This window comes from Haliotis rufescens, unplaced genomic scaffold (genome assembly GCF_023055435.1).
Source record: "Haliotis rufescens isolate VD_foot unplaced genomic scaffold, xgHalRufe1.0.p SCAF_14, whole genome shotgun sequence".
In the NCBI taxonomy this organism is placed as follows: Eukaryota; Metazoa; Mollusca; class Gastropoda; order Lepetellida; family Haliotidae; genus Haliotis; species Haliotis rufescens.
Genome location: NW_025963824.1, coordinates 4,182,177 through 4,195,966, shown reverse-complemented (window position 1 = coordinate 4,195,966; position 13,790 = coordinate 4,182,177). Strand labels below are relative to the sequence as shown.

Genomic DNA, 13,790 nt, shown 5'->3' with positions numbered 1-13,790 from the left:
ATCGCCATAACATTACATGAAAATATGGACTAACAGAACTGCATAATTTGTCAGAAAAACAATTTTCCGTTAAGATAAATCGCCAATAGTTCACCATGTTTGTTCTGTTCCAGAATGCCGCCAACCATGCTGCTGCTGCCGCCACCCAGCTCATCAACTCCTCCTCCCTCGCCAACAAGACGAACCGTAACGCCACCACGGAGGCCCAGCTCCGACAGCAGTGTGAGGTGGGTGACAGGGACTCTGTACTGGTGCCTGGGGTTGTACAGGCTCAGTGGGCGATTTTTAATCAAAGTCTGTCTCATCTTATATCTCAGACTCATACGGGTGTCCCAGTTGTCTAAAGCACCACAATTTGCTGTGCAGAGTTATCTCCCTTTGAGTTGCCAGGAACCTATGATCTTGGCTTTCAATCCTGTATTCTACATTTGTCAACACCTTACCATGCTTGGAGGTGTCACCAAAATGGTACTGTTCAAAATTGTTGAAGGCAGTTTGTTAAACAAAAGTCTTTCACTCAAATTGTAGAGAAGAACAAGTTCTGTTCAATTGCAAGTCTCCTGAATGGAATTTTATGATGTATACATCTGACAGTTTTGATTAAGCTCATAATAAGAGACAACATAAAATATGTGGATATTAGCAGAAAACGGGGTGTGTGACTTATTGGCTGTAGCTGTTACCTGCAGGGAAAGTATCAGTGGTCACTGACCTAGAACTGTGTGTGTTGTAGGCTGTGAATGAGGAGATACCCCCCCTGGTACACGCTATCCGGGCCTCCCAGCGCAGTCAGGACAGCGCCACCGCGCAGCTGTCTCTCATCAACGCCAGCCAGGACTTCATACAGGTATGTCACACACGTCATACACGTCATACAAGTCATACATGTCATACACGTCATACACGTCACATACATGTCACACACGTCACACACGTCATACATGTCATACACGCCACATACATGTCACACTCGCATGCACACACACGTCACACACGTCATACACATCACACACATCATACACGTCGCATGCATGTCACACTCACATGCACACACACGTCACACACGTCATACAGGTATGTCACACACGTCACACATGTCATACACGTCACGTGCATGTCACACTCACACATGCACACACACGTCATACACATACACGTCATACACGTCACATACATGTCACACTCACACATGCACACACGTCACACGTCATACACATGCACACACATCATACACGTCACATGCATGTCACACTGACACACGTCACGTGCATGTCACACTCACACATGCACACACGTCATACACGTTGCATGCATGTCACACTCACATGCACACACATGTCACACACACACACGTCACACACACGTCACACACACGTCATACACATCCACATATCAGTTCCTAGTGCTACGTCACACACACTAATGATGCATTTAACAACTTCAACACTGAAACATAAGTATATATATTGTATGTTCTTGAAGCCGGCCAGCAGGATGGTGGCTGCCGCTAACGCCGCCGCTCCAACAGTGACGGACCAGGCTGCAGTCCTCAATCTCCACAACAGCGTCAAGGCCATGACATCAGCACTCGCAGAACTCAGGACAGCCTCATCGAAGGTCAGTCTCACAGATTCCTTGCGTATTGATTCCGAGTTGGTCAGAGTCAGTGACTTAGTTGATTGACTACGTCGTACCAGACAGTGTCGTTGTAGAACATAATGCATATTTGCCCGTGGTTTATTTGGCCCAGGCTCAATGAAAGTACAGCCACTGTTATAGGGCTTGAATAGTGCTGACTGCAGCATAAACAACAGACAAACAAAACAAAAATCTTTAGGTTTTGTCCCACATTACCCAGACATGACAAAACTGACTTTCAAACTCAACAACTCATTGTTCAAGTGTGTCCATTGTCCAAAAGTTACGGTTGTCTTTGTTAGTGCCCTCTATCACACTGAGAATACAAACATTTCCTGAACTGGGTCCCCGTGTCAAGAGACTGGAGCTTCTGGGTCAGAATAGCTTCCCAGTAGCTTGTCTTAAGTTTAAGGTGGGGATTGGGTGGGGGAAATGTCTGACTTCTTTGTGTAACCCTTCCACAGTAGGCCTCCATGACACACCTGGAATATGAATAGTAATTTATGAGCAAATAAAGATGTTGTGCACAACATTACAAAATGGCGTCCGGTTGTCATTTTACCGCGATGACCAAATTACAAAAATTGAACATACACTGAGATGGGGTAAAATGTTGGCCAGCCAGACGGGCCATCTCCTAGACGTTTCAGCAAGCCCTTTGTAATTTTAACTGGCCACGGGCCAACGGGTCAACAGTTAAACTGACATCTGTAATGCGACACAAGACACTCACTGTTGACATCCTACACCCAGTATGTAATCCCTGTCTGGTTTCACGCCCACTGATATTGCGGGAATGTTGCTGAAAGGGGCATAAAACCATCCTTATTCTCCTTCCTCAGTATACGGGGCGGTCGGGTAGCCTAGTGGTTAAAGCGTTGGCTCGTCACGCCAAAGACCCGGGTTCGATTCCCGACATTGATACAATGTTTCTGGTGTCCCTCACCGTAATATTGCTGGAATATTGCTAAAAGCGGCGTAAAACCACACTCACTCACTCACTCACTCACTCACTCACTCCACAGTATACAAGCAAGCTTTTAGCGTGGATTTAGTCTGACTCTATTCAGCATGTGATCCCTCCGTTGTGTAGGCCCAGGAGGCGTGTGGCACACTGGAGGTGGAGTCCGCCCTGGACCAGGTGCATGGACTCAACTACCAGCTGGACGAGATCAAGAAGGCAACAAACGAAGGACGCCTCGTCCCCCTGCCTGGAGAGACGGTACGTCATCGCTAGTAGTGGACAACTGCAGCTTCTTTACTGCATGCGGAGTCTTTGTTAACTGATTGTTTCCTGAAGAGAAAATGTTTATTACATTATGTCCGTGTAGCAGTAATGGGCAAAGTGCCATCAAAAAGTTGCCTTCTTAAAAACATAAAATGTGACTTAGGTTAGTTAGACATAGGAATATTACAGGTACAGATATTTTGGGTCATGAAGTGAAAAAAGATAATTTCCCACACAGTTGATTATTATCTGTGAAGAGCGACATCACATCATCCCGTGTGTGCTAGCGCAGTGTTAATGATTAACATGAAAGTATGCATGAATGTCAACCCTGAGGTTAAGAATCAAACATTTTGGATGTCCGTAGATTCAGATGTTATTGGGGAAACCTAAAGGGCCCCAGGGCTCCAATTGCTATGTTCGTAACTCACTGTCAAGTGTAGCCTGGGCAGTAGAGCATCTAGTGTGTGTGGTTTACACGTGATGTAGCTCAGTGATTCTCTCCCCACAGGCTCAGTCAGCTGCTCTCCAGCTGGGAACTACGTCCAAGACGGTCGGCTCCTCTATGGCACAGCTGCTCACAGCTGCAGCTCAGGTCTGTTGTCTCCCCTGTCTTTGGTTGTCTCCCCTGTCATCGGTTGTCTCCCCTTGTCTCTTTTTTTTTATTGCTAGTTTGCTTCTATTCTTCTGTAGATTAAATGTGATTGCAAGGAATACATGAGGTTGAAGGGTTTATCAGATGTGACAGCCAAGCATGAAGTATTCTGGTCAGAATATTTTCATCACTGCCTTGGGGCGGTCGTGTAGCCTAGTGGTTAAAGCGTTCGCTCGTCACGCCGAAGACCCGGTTTCGATTCCCATCATGGGTACAATGTGTGAAGCCCATTTTGGTGTCCCCCGCCGTGATATTGCTGGAATATTGCTTAAAGCAGCGTAAAACCATACTTACTCACTCACTCATCACTGCCTTAACTTGTTTCAGAGCCCAATAACATTGTTATGGAGTGGTTGTGCTTTGTGACTGACACTGATCAGCCACTGGGTTGACTGACTGGATTATTTAGTCAGTCAGCTTGTATATTCCTGACTACTGGCGTAAAACAACAAACGAAACCTAAAAATATGAAATTGAAGTGTTTTTTGTGTCTTTTCTTCAGGGTAATGAAGACTATGTTGGTATCGCTGCTCGGGATACGGCCAACGCATTGCGGGTGTTGACGTCAGCAGTGCGCGGTGTTGCTGCAACCACCACGGACAGGCAGGTCCAGCACGCCATCATCGAGTGTGCCCAGGACATCATGGACAAGTCTGTCATCCTTCTGGAGGAGGCCAAGCGGGTGATGCGGGACCCCAGCAACCCCGAGAACATACAGAGGCTCAACCAGGTACGTGTAGACAGTAGACAGAGGCTCAACCAGGTACGTGTAGACAGAGGCTCAACCAGGTACGTGTAGACAGCAGGCAGAGGCTCAACCAGGTGCATGTAGGCAGTAGACAGAGGCTCAACCAGGTACGTGTAGACAGTAGGCAGAGGCTCAACCAGGTACGTGTAGACAGTAGGCAGAGGCTCAACCAGGTACGTGTAGACAGTAGGCAGAGGCTCAACCAGGTACGTGTAGACAGTAGGCAGAGGCTCAACCAGGTACGTGTAGACAGAGGCTCAACCAGGTACGTGTAGACAGAGGCTCAACCAGGTACGTGTAGACAGTAGGCAGAGGCTCAACCAGGTACGTGTAGGCAGTAGACAGAGGCTCAACCAGGTACGTGTAGGCAGTAGACAGAGGCTCAACCAGGTACATGTAGACAGAGGCTCAACCAGGTACGTGTAGACAGAGGCTCAACCAGGTACGTGTAGACAGAGGTTCAACCAGGTACGTGTAGGCAGTAGACAGAGGCTCAACCAGGTACGTGTAGACAGAGGTTCAACCAGGTACGTGTAGACAGTAGACAGAGGGTCAACCAGGTACGTGTAGACAGAGGCTCAACCAGGTACGTGTAGACAGAGGCTCAACCAGGTACGTGTAGACAGAGGTTCAACCAGGTACGTGTAGGCAGTAGAAAGAGGCTCAACCAGGTACGTGTAGACAGAGGCTCAACCAGGTACGTGTAGGCAGTCGACAGAGGCTCAACCAGGTACGTGTAGACAGAGGTTCAACCAGGTACGTGTAGACAGAGGCTCAACCAGGTACGTGTAGGCAGTAGACAGAGGTTCAACCAGGTACGTGTAGGCAGTAGACAGAGGCTCAACCAGGTACGTGTAGACAGAGGCTCAACCAGGTACGTGTAGACAGTAGACAGAGGCTCAACCAGGTACGTGTAGACAGAGGCTCAACCAGGTACGTGTAGACAGAGGCTCAACCAGGTACGTGTAGACAGAGGTTCAACCAGGTACGTGTAGGCAGTAGACAGAGGCTCAACCAGGTACGTGTAGACAGAGGGTCAACCAGGTACGTGTAGGCAGTAGACAGAGGCTCAACCAGGTACGTGTAGACAGTAGACAGAGGCTCAACTAGGTACGTGTAGACAGTAGACAGAGGTTCAACCAGGTACGTGTAGACAGTAGACAGAGGCTCAACCAGGTACGTGTAGACAGAGGCTCAACCAGGTACGTGTAGACAGTAGACAGAGGCTCAACCAGGTACGTGTAGACAGAGGCTCAACCAGGTACGTGTAGACAGAGGCTCAACCAGGTACGTGTAGACAGAGGTTCAACCAGGTACGTGTAGGCAGTAGACAGAGGCTCAACCAGGTACGTGTAGACAGAGGCTCAACCAGGTACGTGTAGGCAGTAGACAGAGGCTCAACCAGGTACGTGTAGACAGAGGTTCAATCAGGTACGTGTAGACAGTAGACAGAGGCTCAACTAGGTACGTGTAGACAGAGGCTCAACCAGGTACGTGTAGGTAGACAGAGGCTCAACTAGGTACGTGTAGACAGTAGACAGAGGCTCGACCACGTACGTGTAGACAGTAGACAGAGGCTCGACCAGGTACGTGTAGACAGGCTCAACCAGGTACATGTAGACACTAGACAGAGGCTCAACCAGGTACATGTAGATAGTAGACAGAAGCTCGACCAGGAATGTGTAGACAGTAGACAGAGGCTCAACCAGGTATTAAGACCGAGTTCAGTATTCAGTGTTGAGTAGACAATCTACTGTAGCCAGAGCAGACAGTGTTGTTGGTCTTCAGTGCAGGGCTAGAAATTAATTTTCATTTTTACGGATCCACAAAAACAGCTACATCTTGCTAATGTTAACAGTAAGTAGCTGATGTTAAAAGTAAGTAGCTAATGTTAACAGTAAATGTCTCACAAGGAAATGTCACTTGTCCGGCCTGAAGTTTACTAGTCTCAGACGAGCGGACATGTTAATTTCGAACCCTGAGGTAACGCTATTCAGCAGACAGCAGAGTTGTAAACAAGCATATTGTGTGTTGCAGGTATCCAAGAGTGTGTCGAACGCCCTCAACAACTGTGTGAACTGCCTGCCAGGTCAGAGAGACGTGGACGCCGCCCTCAGACACATCACCGCCTCCAGCCAGACTCTCTCCTCCCCTCGGGTAGGTCCTAGCTGCCTTGTGGTTAAAGCCTCGGTTTGATTCCCCTCATGGGTACAATGTATGAGCACATTTCTTGTGTCCTCCGTTTAAGTGGTTTAAGACCTGTGAAGATCCGGGTAGAATAGGTCTCCAGCAACCCATGCTTGCCGTAAAAGGTGACTATGCTTGTCGTAAAAGGCGACTAACGGGATCGGGTGGTCAGGCTCGCTGACTTGGTTGATACATGTCATCGGTCCCAATTGCGTGGATCGATGCTGATGATATTAATCACTGGATTGTCTTGTCCAGACTCGATTATTTACAGACTGCCGTCATATAGCTGGAATATTGCTGAGTGCAGCGTTAAACAACGAACAAACAAACAAACAAACAAACTTAAGTGGTTTCATATCATACATACTCATTCACTCTACTTACGCTCCAACCCCGTGAAGATCCGGGTTAGAATTGGTCTTCAGTAACCCATGCTTGTCTTAAAAGGCGACTGGATTATTGCTGAGCGCGCCATTAAACAACAAACAAACTAAAATACCTACACTCTACTTACTCAATCATTCAGTTGTATTTTATCCCCTCCTTTATTGTATTGAACACATGTCTATTGGTGTAGTTCAAACAACAAACAAACTAAAATACCTACACTCTACTTACTCAATCATTCAGTTGTATTTTATCCCCTCTTTTATTGTATGGAACACATGTCTATTGGTGTAGTTCCCCGGGACGGGCAAGTCGTACCAAGATGTTCAGGTCGACATGAACAACGCAGCAGTAGGCTTGAACCAGGCGGCCAGCAACATTGTGACGTCGTCCCGCGGCACCCCCCAGCAGCTGGCCATGTCCTCCTCCCAGTACGGACACTCCTACCAGGAGTTCGTGGACACCGGACTCACCATGGCCGGACTCTCCAAGGACGTGGAGACACAGAACCAGATCGTGGGTGGCCTCAAGAGCGTGTCCATGGTGTCCAGTAAGCTACTGCTGGCAGCCAAGTCCGTCTCGGCCGACCCTAATGCCCCCAACGCCAAGAACCTCCTGGCCCAGGCTGCAAGGTGAGGAGTTCATGGTGGTGTTCATCATGTTCTGAAACCAATGTAACTTGTTCTAAAGGGCACGCGTAACATCCCCGTAGCTGCTGATAGTGCCCTTAGCATAGCTGCTGATAGTGCCCTTAGCATAGCTGCTGATAGTGCCCTTAGCATAGCTGCTGATAGTGCCCTTAGCATAGCTGCTGATAGTGCCCTTAGCATAGCTGCTGATAGTGCCCTTAGCATAGCCGCTGATAGTGCCCTTATCATAGCTGCTGATAGTGCCCTTAGCATAGCTGCTGATAGTGCCCTGAGCATAGCTGCTGATAGTGCCCTTAGCATAGCCGCTGATAGTGCCCTTAGCATAGATGCTGATAGTGCCCTTAGCATAGCCGCTTTGTGTGTTCGGTCCTGGATTAGAACATGTTCCAAACATTCACTGCTCGTCCTATGAGGCAACTGGATCGGATCTGGTGGTGAGACTTGGTTGATTGCTATCATTGTACTTTTCATGGTGATGTTCCGGGGGCACTCCAGAAACCTTTGATTGTGGGTTTGAATCCCGGTTCGACCAGATCATGTTTCTAGGTTTGTCAGCACCACACCTGTGCTCATCGGTTTCAACGAAGTGGAAAACATCAAAGACCTGTATCACTTAGGGCTTTCCTCCCACATTAAGCTGACACGGCATGATATAACTAATACTGTTCAAATGGGCGTTAAAACTAACTAACTCACTCTAATCGCCAAACCACTGTTGTTGTGAGACTGTGTTCACTATGTTCACCATGTGTTCACCATGTGTTCACCGTGTGTGATGTTCTCACAGGGCGGTGACAGAGAGCATCAACCACCTCATCAACATCTGCACCGTGTCCGCCCCCGGACAGAAGGAGTGCGACAACGCCCTGCGCCAGATAGAGATGATGCACAATCTCCTTGACAACGCCAACGAGCCAATCAGTGATGCCCCGTATTTCGAGTGCCTTGATGGAGTTATGGACAAATCAAAGGTGAGTCACTCAACCATATTCATCAAGTGATATAGAAGTTGTCAAAGACTTCAGACAAGTGCTTGTGGCAGGCAAATTAGGAACAAGAATTCAGAATTTATTAAAGTCTGCATTTTTTCAAAGATATTTTGTCATTGCATTCAATGAAATAATGTAAAACCACGTAGCCAAACATTTTCTTCATCATTTGTCCAATTATCAGTGAAATGGAATGGGAATGTTTGGGGATTTCTTGTGGTCTCACTTTGGAATAATACCAGGAACAAAATCCCTGAACATATCGGTATGACTGCCCTGCCACTCCTATAGCAGTCCTCAGACAGTTTGTACGGTATACACAGCAAGACTAGAATACCTTTAACTTGCTTCTGGAATAAGGTACCAGAGAGACCCATGGATTCCAGGTTAGAATTGGTTCCCAGAAACCTATGCTGGTCGTTGCTTGGGTGGTCAGCCTCAGTGACTTTGCTGATAGTGTGTCATTGTTCCCTAATGACATGGATCGTTGCTCACTATATCAATCACTGGATTGTCTGGTCCAGATTTGATTATTTACAAGCCGCCATCATAGCTGGAATATTGCTGAGTGCAGCGTTACATAAACAAGATACCAGATATCTAGCATAATCTAGTCAGTACCAACATCCATGTTACTAGATAGGACTGACGTGTTTCTGAACTCGCTGTCATTGTGTGTCCATGTTTGTGACGCTTCATGTTGTGAGCCATCATTCATCTCCTCATGCACCTGACACCCCCCACACAGTTGATGCCTGTACACCTGTTCAGGAAGGTCACAGTTAGAATAGGACTTCAGCAACCCATGCTTGTTGTAGAGGCCATACACAGTTGATGCCTGTACACCTGTTCAGGAAGGTCACAGTTAGAATAGGTCTTCAGCAACCCATGCTTGTTGTAGAGGCCATACACAGTTGATGGCTGTATGCCTGTACAGGAAGGTCACAGTTAGAATAGGTCTTCAGCAACCCATGCTTGTTGTAGAGGCCATACACAGTTGATGCCTGTACACCTGTACAGGAAGGTCACAGTTAGAATAGGTCTTCAGCAACCCATGCTTGTAGAGGCGACAAACAGGATCGGGTGGTCAGTTTACTGACATCCTTGATGCATGTCATCATATCCCAAGTGCATAGATCGCTGCTCATGATGTCAATCACTGGATCGTCTGGTCCAGACTTGACTTTTTACAGACTGCAGTCTTATAGCTGAAATATAGTTGAGTGTGGCGTTATACAACAAACAAACTTACAGCAAGCATACAAACAAACAAACAAACAAACAAACAAATAAACAAACATGGGAAATGAATGATCATCCTCTGTGACAGGGCTATGTCATCGTGCTGCCAACAGCATTCATGAATGTTTATCATGCACTGATGTGCCTGCCCAATATGGATTGTCCATAACCCTGAACTAAGATAGCTGGAATATTGCTGACTGTGGTATAAAGTAAAGAAACTTCCAGTCTCTCTGATTTTCCATCTTGACTTTAAGACCCGTGAAGATCCAAGTTGGAATAGGTCTCCAGCAACCCAAGCTTACCATAAGAGGTGTCTATGCTTGCCGTAAGAGGTGACTATGCTTGTCGTAAGAGGCGACATGCGGGATCGGATGGTTGACTCACTGACTTGGTTGATGCATGTCATCGTATCCCAATTGTGTGGATCGATGCTGATGATATCAATCACTGGATTGTCTGGTCCAGACCCGATTACTTACAGACCGGTGTCATATAGCTGGAATATTGCTAAGTGCGGCTTTAAACAACAAACAAACAAACAAACAAACAAACGACATGTCCACTTTCCATATGTGTGAATCTGTGATTGTTTCATCATCAGCCAACGGGGGGTCACCTGGAGGTAAGAGTTTATTGTACACGGCTGTCCTAGATTACACCATCTTCTTCATGTAGCTACCTCATTTCATCTCAGTACTGGTGTCCTGTGTTCTCATCTTGTTTTCTACGTTTTCATATTTTGATTCATTACAATTTTCTCCTCGTTGTTGTGTCAGTGTTGAAAATCAACCAGGCCCTTTCCACTTACACTAAGTTCACTCCTATCTAGTCAGTGAGAGTAAGTTGACAGGTAGATTGCTTTGATAACCCATAGTTCTGCTAACAACAGTCTGCTGCTGCTTTACCTCTAGCCCAAAGCCTGAGTCGAGTTAAACACCCCCGTGACGGTCCAGGGTGGAATTGGTCTTCAGCAATACATGCTTGTCATAAGAGGCGACTAACAGGATCGGGTGGTCAGGCTCACTAACTTGGTTCATGCGTGTCATCGTATCCCCATTGTGTAGATTGATGCTCATGATGTCAATCACTGGATTGTCTGGTCCAGACTTGATTATTTACAGACCGTCGTCATATAGCTTGAATATTGCTGAGTGTGGCGTTAAACAACAAACAAACAAAACTAACAATAGTCTGTGACTTTACCACAAGCCCAAAGCCTGAGACAAGTTAAAAATTATGTTCAGTCTTGTAATCTCGGCTTATAATAGCCCGTTTTAGAACCAAACAGCTGAAAATGATGCTAAGATGCAAGTTCAGACAAGCAAACTCTAATGTTTCTTGTGGGACAGACTGACAATAACATTAGATCCTTAGCAGTCTGATATAAGACTGTTATTATATGAGGATTGGATGGCTAAAATGGGTGACCTGGCTGGGTGCTCACTCTATCAGTCACTGGTTTCCTGGCCCAGCTTTGATTATTTACAGTCAGACATGTTATAGCTTGTTGATTTCCATCCCCAATTTTATGTTTATGTTACTTTTATCTTCATATGACTATAACCGGTTAACCATTAAGAGCTGACAGTTAATAATGATGTGACATTTGTTGAGCAGTGATTCAAATAAGAAGAAGTACTGGGGTCCTTTAGGTTTTCTTCTGTACTATTTGAATCTAGGGAGCCCTAAATCTTTAACTTTCAACTTTTCCTGCTTAGTTTTTAACAATGTGGGGCGTAAAATATCAACATCTAAGCACAGCCATTATTATTTTGCATTCAGAACTGCCTGTTTACATTTGGTTTCAAGATAGGTAAGCTGTTCCAAATGATATGCTTGCTCATACAGAGAATTTAGAAGTTGATTGTCTAATTAGAAAGTTCACCTGACATAATGAGGATGTTGATGGAATATCGGAGTTAAACATCGGATCTCCAGTAAACTATGGTTATAACAAACTCAAATGGGCCACTACTTTTAATTTGTTATAACCGTAGTTCGTTTTAAGCATATGTATAGCATATATACAGCAGTGACTTGGGAAAAAAATAAGTTTGTCATATTCGTCAGTTCGTTATAAGCGTGTTCGTTATAAATGTAGTTTACTGTACTTGAGATTGGTCCATGTGTGTACCTATCTGTATGTCTGTATGTCCTGCCTGTTGTCTGTCTGTACGTGGGTGGTCTGTAGCTGGTCTGTGTGTTGAAGGTCTGTGGCTGATGTCTGTGTCTACATTTCAGAGTCTGGGAGAAGCCATGACAGGAATCTCCCAGCATGCCAAGAGAGGAGACATTGATGAGTTCTGTGACTCTGTGAGGAATTTCGCCAACTCCGTGTGTGGACTGACAGAAGCCTCTGGGCAGGTAGGTGTTACGCAGTTATACCACGTTATTCCATTGCGTTGTCTTTGGTGTGGAACCAAACTCACTGAAAATGTCAGTATTCTTCATCAGAGATCAGGGCTTCAGACCACTGTCTTTGACTCAGCGATTCTAGAGAATATTTCACAGGCATGTCCAGACCTAGTGGATGTTCTGGGGGCACGGGTGGCCCAGTCGTCTAAGGCGCCACGATTCGCTGTGCAGAGTTGCGTCCCTTGGGCACGCCAGAAACCTATGGTTGTGGGTTCGAATCCCGGTTCGCCCCGATTATGTTTCTAGGTTTGTCAGCACCATACCTGTGCTCGTGGGTTTCACCGAAGTGGTAAACGTCTGAGACCTGCATCACTTCAGGCTTTCCTCCCACATTAAGCTGACACGCCGCGATATAACTGGAATACTGTTAAAAGCGGCGTTAAACCCAACTCACTCACTCACTCACTAGTGGATGTTCTAGGAAATTGAAAGTTTGTTGTTATGTCCTGATTGGTTTTTTTCAAATTTAGAAATGATCCAGAAGAATGTTGTATCAGTAGTAGATGAAATGATGAAACTGCCATGTTGATGTCAGTGTACATGACATAAACGCATTAGGAAATATGTGTGTGACCCCATGGATTCCAGGTTAGATTTGGCCTCCTACAACCTATGATGGTCATAAGAGGAGACCAAATGGATCGGGTTGTTAGGCTCTGTGACTTGGTAGAAAATGTGCCATCGTACCCCAGCGATGTGGATCGTTCTCACAATATCGATCACTGGATTGTCTGGTCCAGAATTGGTTATTAACAGATCGCCATCATATAGCTGGAATATTGTTTAGTACGATGTTAAAAAATGAACAAACAAACGACATTGTGTGTGTGCTGTTGTATGGAGACTGCATGAAGGTATGTCTGTATTGCAGGCTGCCTACCTGGTAGGTATCGCGGACCCTGCCTCGGAACCCGGCCGGCCCGGCGTTGTGGATCAGTCCCAGTTCTCCCGGGCCAACCAGGCCATTCAGATGGCCTGTCAGAACCTCACCAACCCTGCCAGCTCACAACAGCAGGTAGGTGGCGCTGTGCTGTGCTGTGCTATCATTGTCTATACACTGCCTGCAGACCCCGACCTCCAAGCAGGGTGGTGTTTCGACCACATTACACCATCTTACCTCTTTTGAATCATCAAGTAGAAAATATAATTATGCAATGGAATTTCATTTGAAAGAATTTAAAAAAAATATAATTATGGGTATTTGTTATTGAAGTTTAAAAATGAACACAAAATATTGATTGACATAACAAAACATAGGTACATGCATAATATTCCTGTAATTGTTAGTTAACTGAACTGACTGTTATGGACGAAAATCACACACAAGGACGTAACTCACACACAATCAAGGAGGGAAATAAACTAAAATTGAACATGACGTCTTTTCTTATCCAGGGATTTATCTAGACTGCAGTCTGTAGAAAATGTCAGTGTAAAATCCAAAATTTGAAGTGAAAATGTGTCCATTTCATGCTATTATCTATAGAAATGATGTCTTATAGTACATATTAGGAACAATGATGAGAAAGTAGCTTTAATGTTTAGTTTTACATCATAAATTACAATTTTAAGATACAATTTTAAAATAATCTGCAGTTAGGAAAATAAGTAATTTAGAAAATCCCATTTTTGTACAAAAGGAACA

The 13,790-nt window shown here is 45.6% G+C and overlaps 1 protein-coding gene across 1 annotated transcript in view; it reads left to right on the top strand.

Moving 5' to 3' along the window:
- LOC125371649 (talin-1-like) overlaps positions 1–13,790 on the top strand; it is a 65,732-nt gene that overhangs the window by 25,030 nt on the left and 26,912 nt on the right. Inside the window, exons 22-33 of the mRNA XM_048395661.1 lie at positions 114–227; positions 734–847; positions 1,483–1,617; positions 2,732–2,860; positions 3,378–3,461; positions 4,024–4,251; positions 6,307–6,426; positions 7,141–7,478; positions 8,284–8,467; positions 10,332–10,352; positions 11,972–12,094; positions 13,017–13,160. Coding sequence (XP_048251618.1) covers positions 114–227; positions 734–847; positions 1,483–1,617; positions 2,732–2,860; positions 3,378–3,461; positions 4,024–4,251; positions 6,307–6,426; positions 7,141–7,478; positions 8,284–8,467; positions 10,332–10,352; positions 11,972–12,094; positions 13,017–13,160 — 1,734 coding nt within the window. The remainder of the gene's footprint in view (positions 1–113; positions 228–733; positions 848–1,482; positions 1,618–2,731; positions 2,861–3,377; positions 3,462–4,023; positions 4,252–6,306; positions 6,427–7,140; positions 7,479–8,283; positions 8,468–10,331; positions 10,353–11,971; positions 12,095–13,016; positions 13,161–13,790) is intronic.